Source organism: Ursus americanus, chromosome 2 (assembly GCF_024610735.1).
Source record: "Ursus americanus isolate L20-20 chromosome 2, mUrsAme1.1.p, whole genome shotgun sequence".
Classification (NCBI taxonomy): domain Eukaryota; kingdom Metazoa; phylum Chordata; class Mammalia; order Carnivora; family Ursidae; genus Ursus; species Ursus americanus.
Genome location: NC_142128.1, coordinates 104942246 through 104955550, shown reverse-complemented (window position 1 = coordinate 104955550; position 13305 = coordinate 104942246). Strand labels below are relative to the sequence as shown.

Below are 13305 nucleotides of genomic sequence, written 5' to 3'. Positions count from 1 at the left end.
CAGTATGGAGCTTCTTCAAAAAATTAAAAATAGAGCTACCCTATGACCCCGCAATCCCACTTCTGGGTATATATCCAAAGGAAACGAATACAGGATGCCAGAGAGATATCTGCCTTCCTCTGTTCACTGCACCATTATTCACAAGAGCCAAGATGTCAAAACGACCTAAGTTTCTATCAATGGATGAACAGGTAAAGGAGATGTGATGAGAAAAAAGAAAATCCCGCCATTTGTAACCACATGGATGGACCCAGAAGGCATTATGCTAAATGAAAAAGCCAGACAGAGAATGACGAATACTTTCTATGTGAAATCTTAAAAAAAAAAAAAAAAAAAAAAAAAAAGTCTAATTCATGGTGACAGGGAGTAGAAAAGAGGTCACCTGACGGGGTTGGGGGTGGGGGGCAAACAGGGAGAGGCTGGAAGGGTACAAACTTTCATCAATAAGAAGAAGAAGGTCTGAGGATCTAATGTATAACATGGTGACTATAGCTGATAATAACACTGTTACAAAATTAAAATTTGCCAAGACAGAACTTAAATGTTCTCACACCCACAGAGAAAGATAAACATGTGAGGCACTGGATGTTTTCATTAACCTGATGGTGGAAATCCTTTCAGGATGTATGTATATCAAATTATCATAATGTTCACTTTAAATATCTTACAATTTTATTAGTCAATTATACTTCAGTAAAGCTAAAAAAAAAAAAACTGTCAAGGTCATGAAAAATGAGGAAAGCCTGAGATACTGTCACAGACCAGCGGCTGACAAAGGACACGTAACAACTAAATGCACTGTGTTATCTTGGATTGGATCCTGGGACACAAACAGGACGATTTAAAAACGTACGATTCTGTTGAAGTCTGGAGTCTGGAATTTAACAGTAAGGGAAACCTGAAATTGGGTGACACATGTACAGGAAAGGCCTTCACTATCTTTGTGACTTTCACAAATCCACAGTTATTCCAAAATAAAAGTTTATTTAAAAAAAAAGACGTATTAGAAATCGTATAGGACAGGCTTTAAGCAACGTGTGCACGTGTCGTGGATTAAAGCAGGAAGATCTCAGAAAATGAAAACAGTCTGGAAACAGACAAGTCAGGAAGTTATAGTGGAGATTCTTAATGATCGAGACTGGCAGGTGCTTAAAGGGACTTTGGCAGTTTTGACACACTCCCTGCTGCCGAGGGTCCTGCAGTCTCTGATCAAGCACCCTCAGCCAGAGCAGAGTGAAGGCTAAATAATGAACCAGCAGATCTAGGGAAGGCACCAAGTCAGACCAATTACTTGGGGAAAATTCAAACGTTAATACTCCTCTTGACTCATTAAAACTGAGATACACAGAAACGAAAATCGAACCAGAATCCACTGTAAACAACAACATTGGAAGAAGTCAATAAAGGGACCGGGAAAGCGCCATTTTCCAGTCTTAAAAAAAGCCAGCGGAGCTCAACCTGTGGCTGGAGCAGAGACAGCCTTGTCTATGAGCTTCTCCGTCTGACATGTAGTCAGCAGTTTCCACTGACTTCTCGTTGCATTTTATGTCTGTTGCATTTATCTGGCAAGTAGCACATGCCTTCACTTACCTGTGTAGATCCTGCCTCCCTAAGCATATATTCATTCATTCATTCATTCATTCATTCATTCTACTTTTTCAATAGTCAATAAATACTGGATGTCCATTAAGCACCATGTTGGGTATTAAGGTGCACTGTCATGAATAAGACACTGATATTGTCCTCAAACTTTCCACTGAGGGCAAAATATAATCAGTAATTTAAAAAAACAAAAACAAAAACCACAGTGTGTTCAGTGCTATAAACCAGCCATCTACCCACAATGCCTGCACCCAGGAGGGGCACCTAGCAAGGACTTAGGTTTAGAGGCGACCACATTGAAGTTGAGTTCTTTTTAAGATTTATTTACTTATTTGAGAGAGGGGCAGGGAGGGGCAGAGGGAGAGAATCTTCAAGCAGACTCCCTGCTGAGTGCAGAGACCCACGCAGGGCTCGATCCCAGGACCCATGAGATCACAACTTGAGTCAACACCAAGAGTTGGATGCTTAACCAACTGAGCCACCCAGGTGCTCCTAAACTGAGTTCTGAAGGACTAAACCATAAGCAATCTGAGGCCAAAGGCCCAATCATGTGCATTTGAACCTTCCAAGCCGGGGGCTCAGTTCCTTGCAGAGAGCAGGACTGGAATGTCTGTGAATTATGATCATAATAATATTGATAATACGGATCAAGATAGTAACAACGAACTGGGGCCAAGACACAATGATGAACAGGGCAGAATTCCAACTCTCAAGGAGTTTTTGGGATTTTCCTTGCTCATGCTTGTACCCACCGTGCCAACCACAATGACAGGGACATCCCTGGCATTCAGTAAAGGTTTGCTGAATGGAAGCACTTGTTTGAGCTCCTCATTCAACCAAGCATCACGTCCCATGAACTCTTATTTCACAACATTGCTTGCATCTCTCCCTCCTCAATTTTTCTACTTCTACCACAGTCTTTTGTTACTTCCCACCTCTCCCGCTAAGAGAGACTAATGCTGGTTTCCCCAATTCCAGGCTCTCATTCCTCAACACGGCAGATTTTCTGAAACATGGACTTGCTGAATTCAAACATCTTCCCTTTGCTTGCAGAATGAAGCCCAACCTCTTCAGGACCCAGGAAGCCAGTCCTAGGGAGGTGACAAGCATGAGTCAGCCATGTGAACACAGCAGTGACAGAGGGCATCACGGCCCAAGGTCTACAGACCAGAGAGAACAGAAGAGGAGAAGCACAGTCTGAGGACGAACAGCCAGAAATAAGCAGGAAGCAAGGGGAAGGGCACTATATATATATTTTACTTTTTTAAAAAAATAAACTATCATGGAAATAACGATATACAGAAGGGTGTACAAATCTTCAGTGTATAGTTCAATAAATGTTACTCTGCAACCATATCCTAAAAAAAGAGACAGAACACTATTGGCCCCCCAGGAGCCTCCCTATTACCTGCCAAGGTAAATCACTAATTCTGACTTCTATATTCATCACTTAGCTTTGCCTATCTTTTCACATAAGCAGAAACAGTCTCTGTGCCCTCCACTTACCACTGTGTCTGAAGGAGTCGTCACATTATTGCATATACAGGTATACAGTCCTACCAGAGGTTATGAGAATTACAGCTGTTCCTCATTGTAATCAACACCTGTTATTGTCAATCATTTTAATTTCAGCCATTCTTATGGTTGTATAATGATGTATGATTTTAACTGTTTACTTCCTTGAAGACTGATGATCTCAAGCACCTTATCATACATCTGATGACTTGGCTATATTCTTGTGAAGTTCTTATTTAAATGTCTTACTCACTTTTGGAGGGCTGTCTATTGCTATTGATTTGTAGATGCTTTTTATATATTCTGGATACAAACTCTTCGTCACAGAGTGTGTGTTAGAAATATATCCTGTTTTGTGATTTGCCTTTTCATTCTCTTACTGGAATCTTTTACTGTCAAAATTACTTAATTTTACTGTAGTCCGGTTTATTAATAACATAGATTGGGACTACTGAAATTGCTTAAGAATTTTTTTCCCTAGTTCAAGTTGATGAAGATTTTTTTTATTATATTATTTTCTAGAAGCCTCCTTGTTTCAGTTTCTAATTTAGATCTATTACCTACACTAAACTGATTTTGGTATACGGCATAAAAGAGACATCAAGATCCATTTTTAATTCTGATGTACAACTGACCCAGGACCATTTTTTAAAAGACCATCTTTTTCCCACTGCCCTTCTGTGACTGCCACTTCTGTCATAAATCAAGTACCTGTCAATAATAAAGTACATACACAGGTCTGGTTCTGCATTCTCTAGTCGGTCCATTGATCTACTTGTTATCCCTGCACCAATACCACACTGCTTTAATTAATCTATAGTAAGTTTTGATATGTGGAAGCAGTGTTCTCACTTTGCTCTTCTTCCTCAAGATTATGTGGGCTATTCTTGGCCATTTGTATTTCCATATAATTTTTAGAATCCTTTTCAACACATATACACACACACAAATTTGTTGGGATTTAATTGGAATTGTATCTGTGCTCTGGCTCAATCTGGGGAGAATTAAAAAGAGGTCTTGGGGCGCCTGGGTGGCACAGCGGTTAAGCGTCTGCCTTCGGCTCAGGGCGTGATCCCGGTGTTACGGGATTGAGCCCCACATCAGGCTCTTTCGCTATGAGCCTGCTTCTTCCTCTCCCACTCCCCCTGCTTGTGTTCCCTCTCTCGCTGGCTGTCTCTGTCTCTGTCAAATAAATAAATAAAATCTTCAAAAAATAAATAAATAAATAAATAAATAAATAAATAAATAAATAAAAAGAGGTCTTACCTATTTCCTTAAGTATCTGATATTTGTATGCTAATGTAAATGGTAAAGATTTTTAGTTTTATGTTGGAATAATATTTTTTTTATTTGATTCTGCATATGGACCTTGTATGCAGTGGCTGTTGATAAAGTCCAGGGACATTATTAATTCATTAGGTATATCAGTGGCTTATTTGGATTTTAAAATGTATATACTCATGTCATCTGCTAATAATGATTTTATTACTTTCTTTTCAATCCTTATTTCTTTTTCTTGCTTTCTTGCATTGACTATGACCTCCCATATGATGCTGAATAGAAGTCATGATAGTGGACATCTGTAACCCACTCACAATCTGTGCAAATAATTTTTCAATATTTCACCATTAACTGTGATTCTTAAAAAAAAAAAGCCTATATCAGAGTAATAAAGTTTCCTTTTATTTCCACTTTCTTGAGAATTTTATCAAGCTTGGGTATAGATTTTTATCAAATGTTTTTTCTTCATCTGTTGAGATAATCACTTGGGTTTACTCTATCATTCTGTTAATGTGATAAATTACATCAGCTGATTTCCAAATTTTAGAGCAACTTTGCATTACTGAAATAGATTCAAGTGTGTTATAATACATCATCATTATATATGACATTACTTATTTTTAACTGTATTTTATCCCTGTCTGAACAAGTCCTTCAAAGGCAGTGTTCTTGTGCTATTTTGCATTTTCCTGCATTATCCGTAACACTGTCATCATATTATAACTGTATTTATAAAGCCCTAAACATCTTAAGATATAAGATGTTTATATCTTATATATATATATCTTATATATAAGTATATAAGATATACTCTAGTCTTTGTATATTTCCACCATTTGGAACACAGTATATGTCATGTAAATGCTTCTTACATGAAAGTCCTCATAATCTCCTAACAAAGTGTCCTTCACATAAAAGGCACCTGCAAGCGACGCCTTGGTAACTCAGTCGATTAAGCCTCTGATTCTTGGTTTTGGCTCAGGTCATGATCTCAGGGTTGTGAGATCGAGCCCCAAGTTGGGCTCCGCTCTGCGCCCGGAGTCTGCTTAAGATTCTCTCTCTCCCTCTTCCTCTACCCCTCCCCAGCATGCTCTCAAATAAATAAATACAGTATTTTAAAAAAAGGCACCCGTAGTAAATATCTGTTGCCAAGTCCCATCTTCTCAAGGTAGCTCCTTCTGGTTTGCTGGAGCGGACCAAAGAGCTTACAAGCAGGAGCACGGTCCCAGCTCAAGTCAGAGTACAGTACAAGGCTCACGGCTCTAGGGAATAAAGAACCATGTGTATCACCCAGTGGCCATGACATCCAGCCTCACGATACCAGGTCAGGCAGTCCAACCTGGGCCTACTCCATATGTTAGACAGCAGTGAGATCTTCCGATGTGATTAATTCCACCTAGGGAAGGGGCCATGTTCTTCACTGCTTTTCCCCATAAGCTCCACTTAAAGGCTTAATCTATGAATTTAGAAACTGGGATCATGTTTTTCTATTTGTGAGAAAAGTAAAAATGTATTTCTTTGTTTTTGTTTTCGTTTTTTAAAAAAAGGTCTGTCTCTTAACAATCGCATTTTGGCATTTCAACTATTCCTGAACATTCATGTTGCATTCTAAATTCTTGCAACACAATCTATGTGGGTGTGAATCTTAGACAATTCAGTAACTCTACATGTCCCCAGTATATGCACTCGTAGCAACATTCCTGGGCGGGTGTCTCAGCGAAGAGCCTACTCTGTCTGACTTTGCCCTCTACCAGTCAATTCAGTATGAAAACATGACAAAATCTCCATCACATTCTTGATCAGAAGTCTGCAAAGAGAGGTAAAAACTTCTAGAGAAACTGGCCAGAAATTGGTATATGGCTATTATACGGAAGAAGGAAGGAAAGAGAAATCTTAAGTCCAATCATCTTGAGCTTCTCAAATTAAATATACTTCATATGATATGTCAGAGACGACGATTACCTCAAAATAAGTCAATAAGCCACACCCAGCAGAATTCAAAGAATCAAAGGTTCTTCAAAATAAACTGAAATGTCAACCCACGGTGAGAGAAGTCCATTAGTGGAATTAATATTTGCTACCTGGATAATGGACACAACAGGAGGTCCATTAGAACACACTCCAGAGACATCTAAATGTCTATTCCTTGACCGATGACAGAATCCTGCCCCAGGCCTGGTTTTGTTCGATCTAAAATCACAGGACATAATCCTGGTAAATGTTCTTATACATTTGCCAGACTAAAATTATCCTTTCACACATAAATTGAACAATAATACAAAAAGACAGAAAAGAATATTTTCTGCTTGTTTGTTCATTTGATTTTTAATGGAACACTTTAAAAATTCATTCCCTCAGGTTGAACTGTCTGTGGTGCTTTACCGATCTGCTCTGTGGGGTGTACAGCTTTCACAGATTTGTTCTGTGGGGCACAAATGGCGTTACATAATACAAGCCTAGACCACTGTGACCAAGTCTGCTCCAATCCATTTATTATTTGCTCATCGTGTGAATAATTTAGTCCAGGAGGCAAGTGCGCTCTTGGCGTTTACTATTCACTAGTAACAAAAACTTCATTTAAGCAGATGCGTACTCACACTTAGAGGAGACAGCTTTTTAAGGGACGCACTCACCTAAACCAAGCAAGATACTAAGGTTCACTGCAAGCGTGGACATTAAGGATTCTACCTTCACTCTTTACAAATTCTCTCCTCTGCTTTCTCTTTCCATTTTAAATAGGCTCTCTGAGCCATCATGCAGGTAAATGAAACATCGCTCCACTTAATTCCACCAGCACAGAGCTGGGAAGGAAAGCAGGGGTTGGGGACGGGGGCAAGGAGCCAGTCCTGGCTAGCAGAGCCCGCCCAGAGTGGGAACAAGAAGCGCCACGCTCAGAATGGCCAGGCAGGGCACAATCAGGGTCCCAGAGAACAGACTGGAAGCCAGGCAGAGGCAGCGTGACAGGCCCGGGGTACTGAGCTGGCCCTGCTGGCCAAAGGACCCACATACTCCGGGTCCAGGCCTATAATGCAGGAAGGCTGTTCTCAAATGTAACATCTGGAAGCTCTCCGGCGGGAGCGTAAGGGCTCAGCCAGACGGCCAGCTAACACGGAAGGAACGACCACAGCTACAGGTACTGGGCGTTGAGCACGTAATACGGCCACCCACGGTGCCGAGCGCTTTATGGGTTGTGGTCACCCTGAGAAGCTGGTCACGGATGTCCTCTTTCCCTTTCTTCTGGGTCTTGGTCAGCTCCCCCTGCCTCCCCTCCTCGGAAGCAAGCCGTGGCCTTGAAAGTGTCTTTGGCCAATAACCAGGAGTCAAATGGATGTTTCCCTTCCGGGTGGAAACACAGAGAGATTTTACATGATTTACCATCTTCCCTCTAGCTGCCTTGACAACAGGCATTGGGACAGAGATCCCAGCAGGCCAGGCAACTCACAGGAGGAAAATGCCCTGCTGCTGCTGACTGTGTGTTTGTGTGTATACAGACGTCGTGCGCTGGGACCAACCCCCGCAGGCTGGCATTTGCCGTGGCGTCTCTAGGAGGTGATCACGTCCTGAAGCTGGAATCCTCATGAGCAGGACACTGGCCTTATTAAACAGTCTCCGGAGAGCTCCCTCCCCCTTGCTACCCTGAGGGGAAGAGCAAAAAGATTGCCACCGAGGAAACAGGCAGCGCCCCTCACTAGCCCCCCGGCCTGCTGGCGCTTTGACCTTGGACTTCCTCATCCAGAACTGCGAGGAAGCCACGTTCGGGGTTTATGAGCCACTCAACCTACAGTCTTCTGTTCCCGCGGTCTGAGCGGACTGAGAGCCTGCCAGCCCGCACAGGTGAGACCTGTAAGGTCAAACAGTCTCTTGCAGTGTTGAGCCCCCAGTGTTACGGGACTGTCACTGCAACAAACCCAAGGATTGTCTCCCTGGATCATCCCAGCAAGCCTGTGACTCCTTTAAGGAGGAATGGGAAGGTACATCCTGGTGACTCTGAGTCCTTTGCCTAAGATCACTAAGATCACAGGACGACTAGAGATGGTCTGTCTCACCAGAGCCCCGCTCTTAACCGTACTTTGACAAGAGCTAATTGAGTAAGCAGGAGGGAAAATAAGGCATCCCTAGCTCCGTAAGTGGCATCAGGAAACTTCTACACACACGGCTGGCATAAAACCAGGCGACGGAGCCGAGTAGCCTCTGCAGCTCTCCTCCTTTGTACCAAAAAAAAAAAAAAGTGCCAATAGGGCATAATGTCACCGTGAGCCCAGGGGAACACTGATGCTACCACGTCCGGTGGGATGACAGTCAAATCACATTACATGATTCCTCTTAAAGTGACCCAGCCCCAGGGAGGGCTGACCAAACAGGGGGAGGGTCAGGGGGTTGACGGAACGGCCCCCTGTTCCTCTTGCTTTGCTAGACCATAATCCTTCACTTTTACGTTACACCTTAAGCAACAGAGGGTCCTACAGAACATAAGACTCAGATCGTTTACCAAACCTTCCAAACCAAGACCTCCGTTGTTTACCTTCCGAAGCCATGGGCAGGATGAGGCAGAATAAGGAGGAAAAGAGTCTAAGAAGCAAGATCACGATCTGTAGCTAATAAGACGGTCTACGCATGGCCAGCAATTTCACTTTTTCCTGAAATTTCCAAGTGGAGTTCAAAGTGCCGGATTCATGGTGCACACCTCTGTAGCTTCTCGTCACGACTGAAGGACGCGAGAATTCCCTCACACGCACTTATTTCTAGCGGGCATTCATCTTAAGTACTGACCAACAAATGACAGGAAACAGATTCAAAGATGGGCTGTAAGCATTCCTATCCCTGACCAATTCAGGTCCCTTTTCACTCGTGCGGCCTGGGGATCAGTCCTGCAGCCTTGAAGCCCGAAAGGAGAGATAAATGATCCTCACTTTGAGCTAAGGGGGTGGAAGTACACTCCCTCGCTGTCACTTTACGTCGTGTTATTGACTTTCAGACTGGGCAATGCCTCTGAAGTCCGGGCAGAGTCCACACACGGCCACATTTCTTTCCAGGGAATTCCGTCACTGCGATGACTGACTATGTGTGTCATCTGAAGCCATAACTTATTTAGGTCCTTAATACTAGATTGGCTTTTTAAAAACCAGCAAAAGAACGCAGGCTGTTTTCATGCATATGATCGCCACCATAATCATTCATTCACTTTCTTAACCTCATAAAAAATGATGGTCATCCATTTGGTCAGACGGACCAAAGGGATTATTTTAACTGCCCTATACAGCCTTTATCACCTTTGAATTTCATGACGTCACTCATCCCAATCTCTGGTGCCACATATGTTCAGCATGCTGTCTGTTATAAAGTCGACATTACATTCTCATGCCTTGCATGGCAGAAGTACACTAGGTTACATGTGCTATGGGTTTTTAAATTTCAAATATCTACACGGAAATTCACACCAAACTACCTGAAACTAGTGTACCCCAACATCTGATCTCTATTATAAATACCCCGAGCTTGAATTCAAATAAAATTTATATTTTTATGCTCATTTAGTTTTTTCATTGTACTTTCATAAATACTATTTTTTTCATTTAAAACGTACATGTTTCACAGGATCAAGAGAATATCACCAAAAAAATTTCACTGGAAGCAAAGCCCCCTTTCTAACTGAAAGCAGATAGAGAGAAAACCATCAGAAACAGAATACCCGTGAAATGTGTTTGAGAGAGCAAACAAAAATGCTGTGTTGATTTAAATAACAAATAAGGTGCCTTTTTTTTAATGCAATGCTCTCTTTTGGAGTATCTGAGTGAAGAAGAAAGCACAGGTCCTCACGTGCTTTTAAACAAGCAGCCTTTCCTTTCCTGGGTCTATAACCCCCGAGAGAGGTTGAGCATCCTTCCTCACCCGGAAGGTGGGGCTGCCATGGCCCACCCTGGTATGCCTTGAGACTCAGTGGAACCGTAAAAGTGAGGACCCAATGACATAATGAGCTGTGCAGTGTCAGACTCAGGGAGATCTAGGGAAGGGTGCACTACTGGTTTGCACTAAGAGAAGAAAGGAACAGAGCTGCTAAAAGCACAAGATGTAAAGGAACACACATGCAGAGAAACAGAAACGGAGATCGTTTTATCACTGCTCTAAGACTAGACCATCCCCCTGGGACTAACACCATATACCAACCTCAAGCGCCCAATTCCATGGATGTGCTCTTCATCCCCCAGTGAACTAATAACCACCAGTCCCTATGCTAATTCCAGAGCTTGCATTTTTAGGAGGATTCTGCTGCCTTTCAAACAACTTGTCATCCTAGAAATCAGTTACTTGCATGGTCTTAAGGATCTGAGACATCCTTTTGATACTAGGAAATGGTTCTCGACACCCAAGACAGCCTGTTCCCATCTCGAAAGCTTTAAACGTGAGCTTTCAAGGGACTTCATCAGGCCCTCAGAGAAAAAGGCACAGAGCTTCCCTTCGGATTGTGGGAGAAATACTCCTTTGCAAGCTTCCTCCTGGGAAGCTTGTTGCTGCAAAACCCAGGGGAGGAAGAGAAGCTCTTGGCGGGGTGGGGGACAGATGGGAGTGAGGTCGGTGTGCGGCGGTAAGAGATGTGGGAGTTTCCGAAGTTCTCCTTATCTTTCTGTCATAATTGGAGATGTGACCCAAATACAAGGAAACCTCCACATTCCATTAACAGACTCAATTTGGATCATGCAGCTCCGCGGGAAGAAACAGCATCCTCTCCCCAGCTAGTTGTGCGGCACTCTTGAGATAATTCTCTTACTTTCATTTTAACATCTGGTTTAAGGACATGCTGACGGGTCAGGATGGAAACTGTGGCTCCACTAAACGTGTCTTTGGAGGGACTTCTCCCTTCCAGAATGGCGAGCCCCGGGGGCTCATTGCCAGGGCCTGCAACGCCTCCGGCGAAGCGCGCGCTCTGGGGAGCCGAGGTCCCGGCTCGCCAGCTCCCCCCGCCGAGGGGCAGTTCCTGGGGGGCAGGGCGGTCCGCTCGCTCTTTCGCCTTTCTCCTCGCGAGGCACAGCCCTCCCTAGTTGGGCTCAAGTAGAGGATGGCCAGCTGCTGATCCCAGAGGGCAGGCTGCAGAAAACTCTCCGGCTCGTGCGCGGACCCAGGCCGGGTCGGCGGCGGCGGCACCGTCGCGGACTCGCTAATGGGTAGTTTCTGGACGAAGTGACACAGCCCCGAAGACCGTCTAGACCCTCTAGAGCCCACCACCGCGCGACGCCGCGTTCCTCGGAGCCCCGCTGTGGCAGTTCCCCTTCTCGCTCCCCCCCGGAAGGCGCCCCAAGAACGCGGTGCAAAGGAACCCTGAGAGAAGCCCGTGGGGGAGGTCGAAGTGCGCGGGGGGCCAGGCGGTGCCGGGAAAGGCACCTCCCCTCCCCTCTCCTCCCCGCAGCCCGGTCCTTCCCCGCCAGAAAGTGCAGGAACGGAGGCCCCGGGTCGGAGGGAGGACGCGGCCGCCCTCGTCCCTGAGTCGGGCCACCTGCCGGGTCCCCGCGCCCGACCCCGCCGCCCCGCGCGCGCGCTCCGGCCACCTCCGGACCAGGTGCCGGGCCGAGGCCCCGGGGAGCGCGCCGCTCTTACGTGCTCCAGCTTGTCTTTCCTCCGGAGCCAGACGCTGGCGCTGTAGTCCTGCTGCTTGACGCTGCTGTAGAAGTTCGCGCCCACTCGGGTCAGGCTTGGCGAGGGCTCCTTGGGGCGGCTTTTGAGCCTCATCTGCTCGAAGCCCTCGTGGGGGGAGGCCGAGAGCCACTCGTGCTGCCGGATCTCCATCCTGACATGACCAGGCGGCGGCCGGCGCGCAGCGGGCTGGAGGGCGCGCGGGAGGCCGGGCCGGGGCTGGAGGAGGAGCGAGCGGGCGCGGGGGGCGCGGGGAGCCGAGCGCGCGGCCGGGCGGGAGGAGCGCGGCGGGCGGAGGGAGGGCGAGGTCGCGGGTGGGGGAGGTGGGAGAAAGGGGCGGGGGCGAGAGGGACGCAGGGAGGGAGGGAGGGGAGCCGGCTCCGGGGAGGCCCGAGGGCCGGGGGCGCGGCGCGCTGGCCGCGACGCCCCCGCCGGCTGCGGTCGGAGCGGGCGCCCCGCACGCCGGCTCCTTGCGGCAGCGGCTGGGACTGGGCCGGCCCGGGGTGGCGGCGGCGGCGGCGGCGGCGGCGGCGGGTGGGGTGCGGGTGGGAGGGGCCGCGGCCCGCAGCCAGCCCGAGCCCGCAGGTTGGTGCAGTGAGGAGCCGCGCCGCCCGCCGCGGGCCGAGGGCTGCGAGCCCGCCGCCGCCCCTCCCGCCACGCCGAGCCGGCCCCTCCCCGCGGGGCTGCACCTCTCCGGCTCGCGTCTGTACTGGAAAGCGAGCAGCCGCTGGAGGGGGAGCGCGGTCTCCGCGCCTCCTCCCTCCCGCTGGCCCGGCGCGAGGCTGGATCCCCGGGGAGGCTCTCGACACCACCTCTGCCCTTCCCCCACTCGCCCCCTGCGGGCCGCGCTCCCCCGACCCCGCCTCGCCCCGGCCTCGCGGCTACTTGTTCTGAAAGTTCTGTAACTTCCCACCTCGGGAGCCCATTTGTCCCACCGCGGGGACGCGGAGCACAGGGCGCCTGGCAACCCCCCACCCCCCAGCGAAAATGGCCACAAGGACAAGTGTTTTCTGGAGCCGTGCACACTACTTTCATCTGAGCGTGCAGCGCTGCGGGTCCTCCGGAGGGCAGTGGCTGGGCGGGCTGCTTTGCTGGACCCGCTGCTCCCCCGCCCGGGGTGCACTTGGAGCTGCCGGCGGCGCCCCTGCACTGGACCCTGGGCCTCTCTGCAAACGCCCTGCCTCGACTGTGCGTTCGCGAGGTGCGTGTGGCCCGGGCGCTCTGCAGTTGTTTCTCTACGCTCTCCCTCGCCCTCAGGGCCAGGTTTTACCGCCCGGAGGG

At 47.6% G+C, this 13305-nt stretch overlaps 1 protein-coding gene across 2 annotated transcripts in view; it reads right to left on the bottom strand.

Moving 5' to 3' along the window:
* PLD5 (phospholipase D family member 5) overlaps positions 1-12331 on the bottom strand; it is a 365515-nt gene extending 353184 nt beyond the window's left edge. Inside the window, exon 1 of one of the 2 annotated variants that reach the window (XM_045795973.2) lies at positions 11989-12331. In XM_045795973.2, coding sequence (XP_045651929.1) covers positions 11989-12177 — 189 coding nt within the window. In that variant the 5' untranslated portion in view covers positions 12178-12331. The remainder of the gene's footprint in view (positions 1-11988) is intronic. The other variant, XM_087859722.1, reaches the window with a different exon arrangement.
* Between the last annotated feature and the right edge of the window lie 974 nt (positions 12332-13305).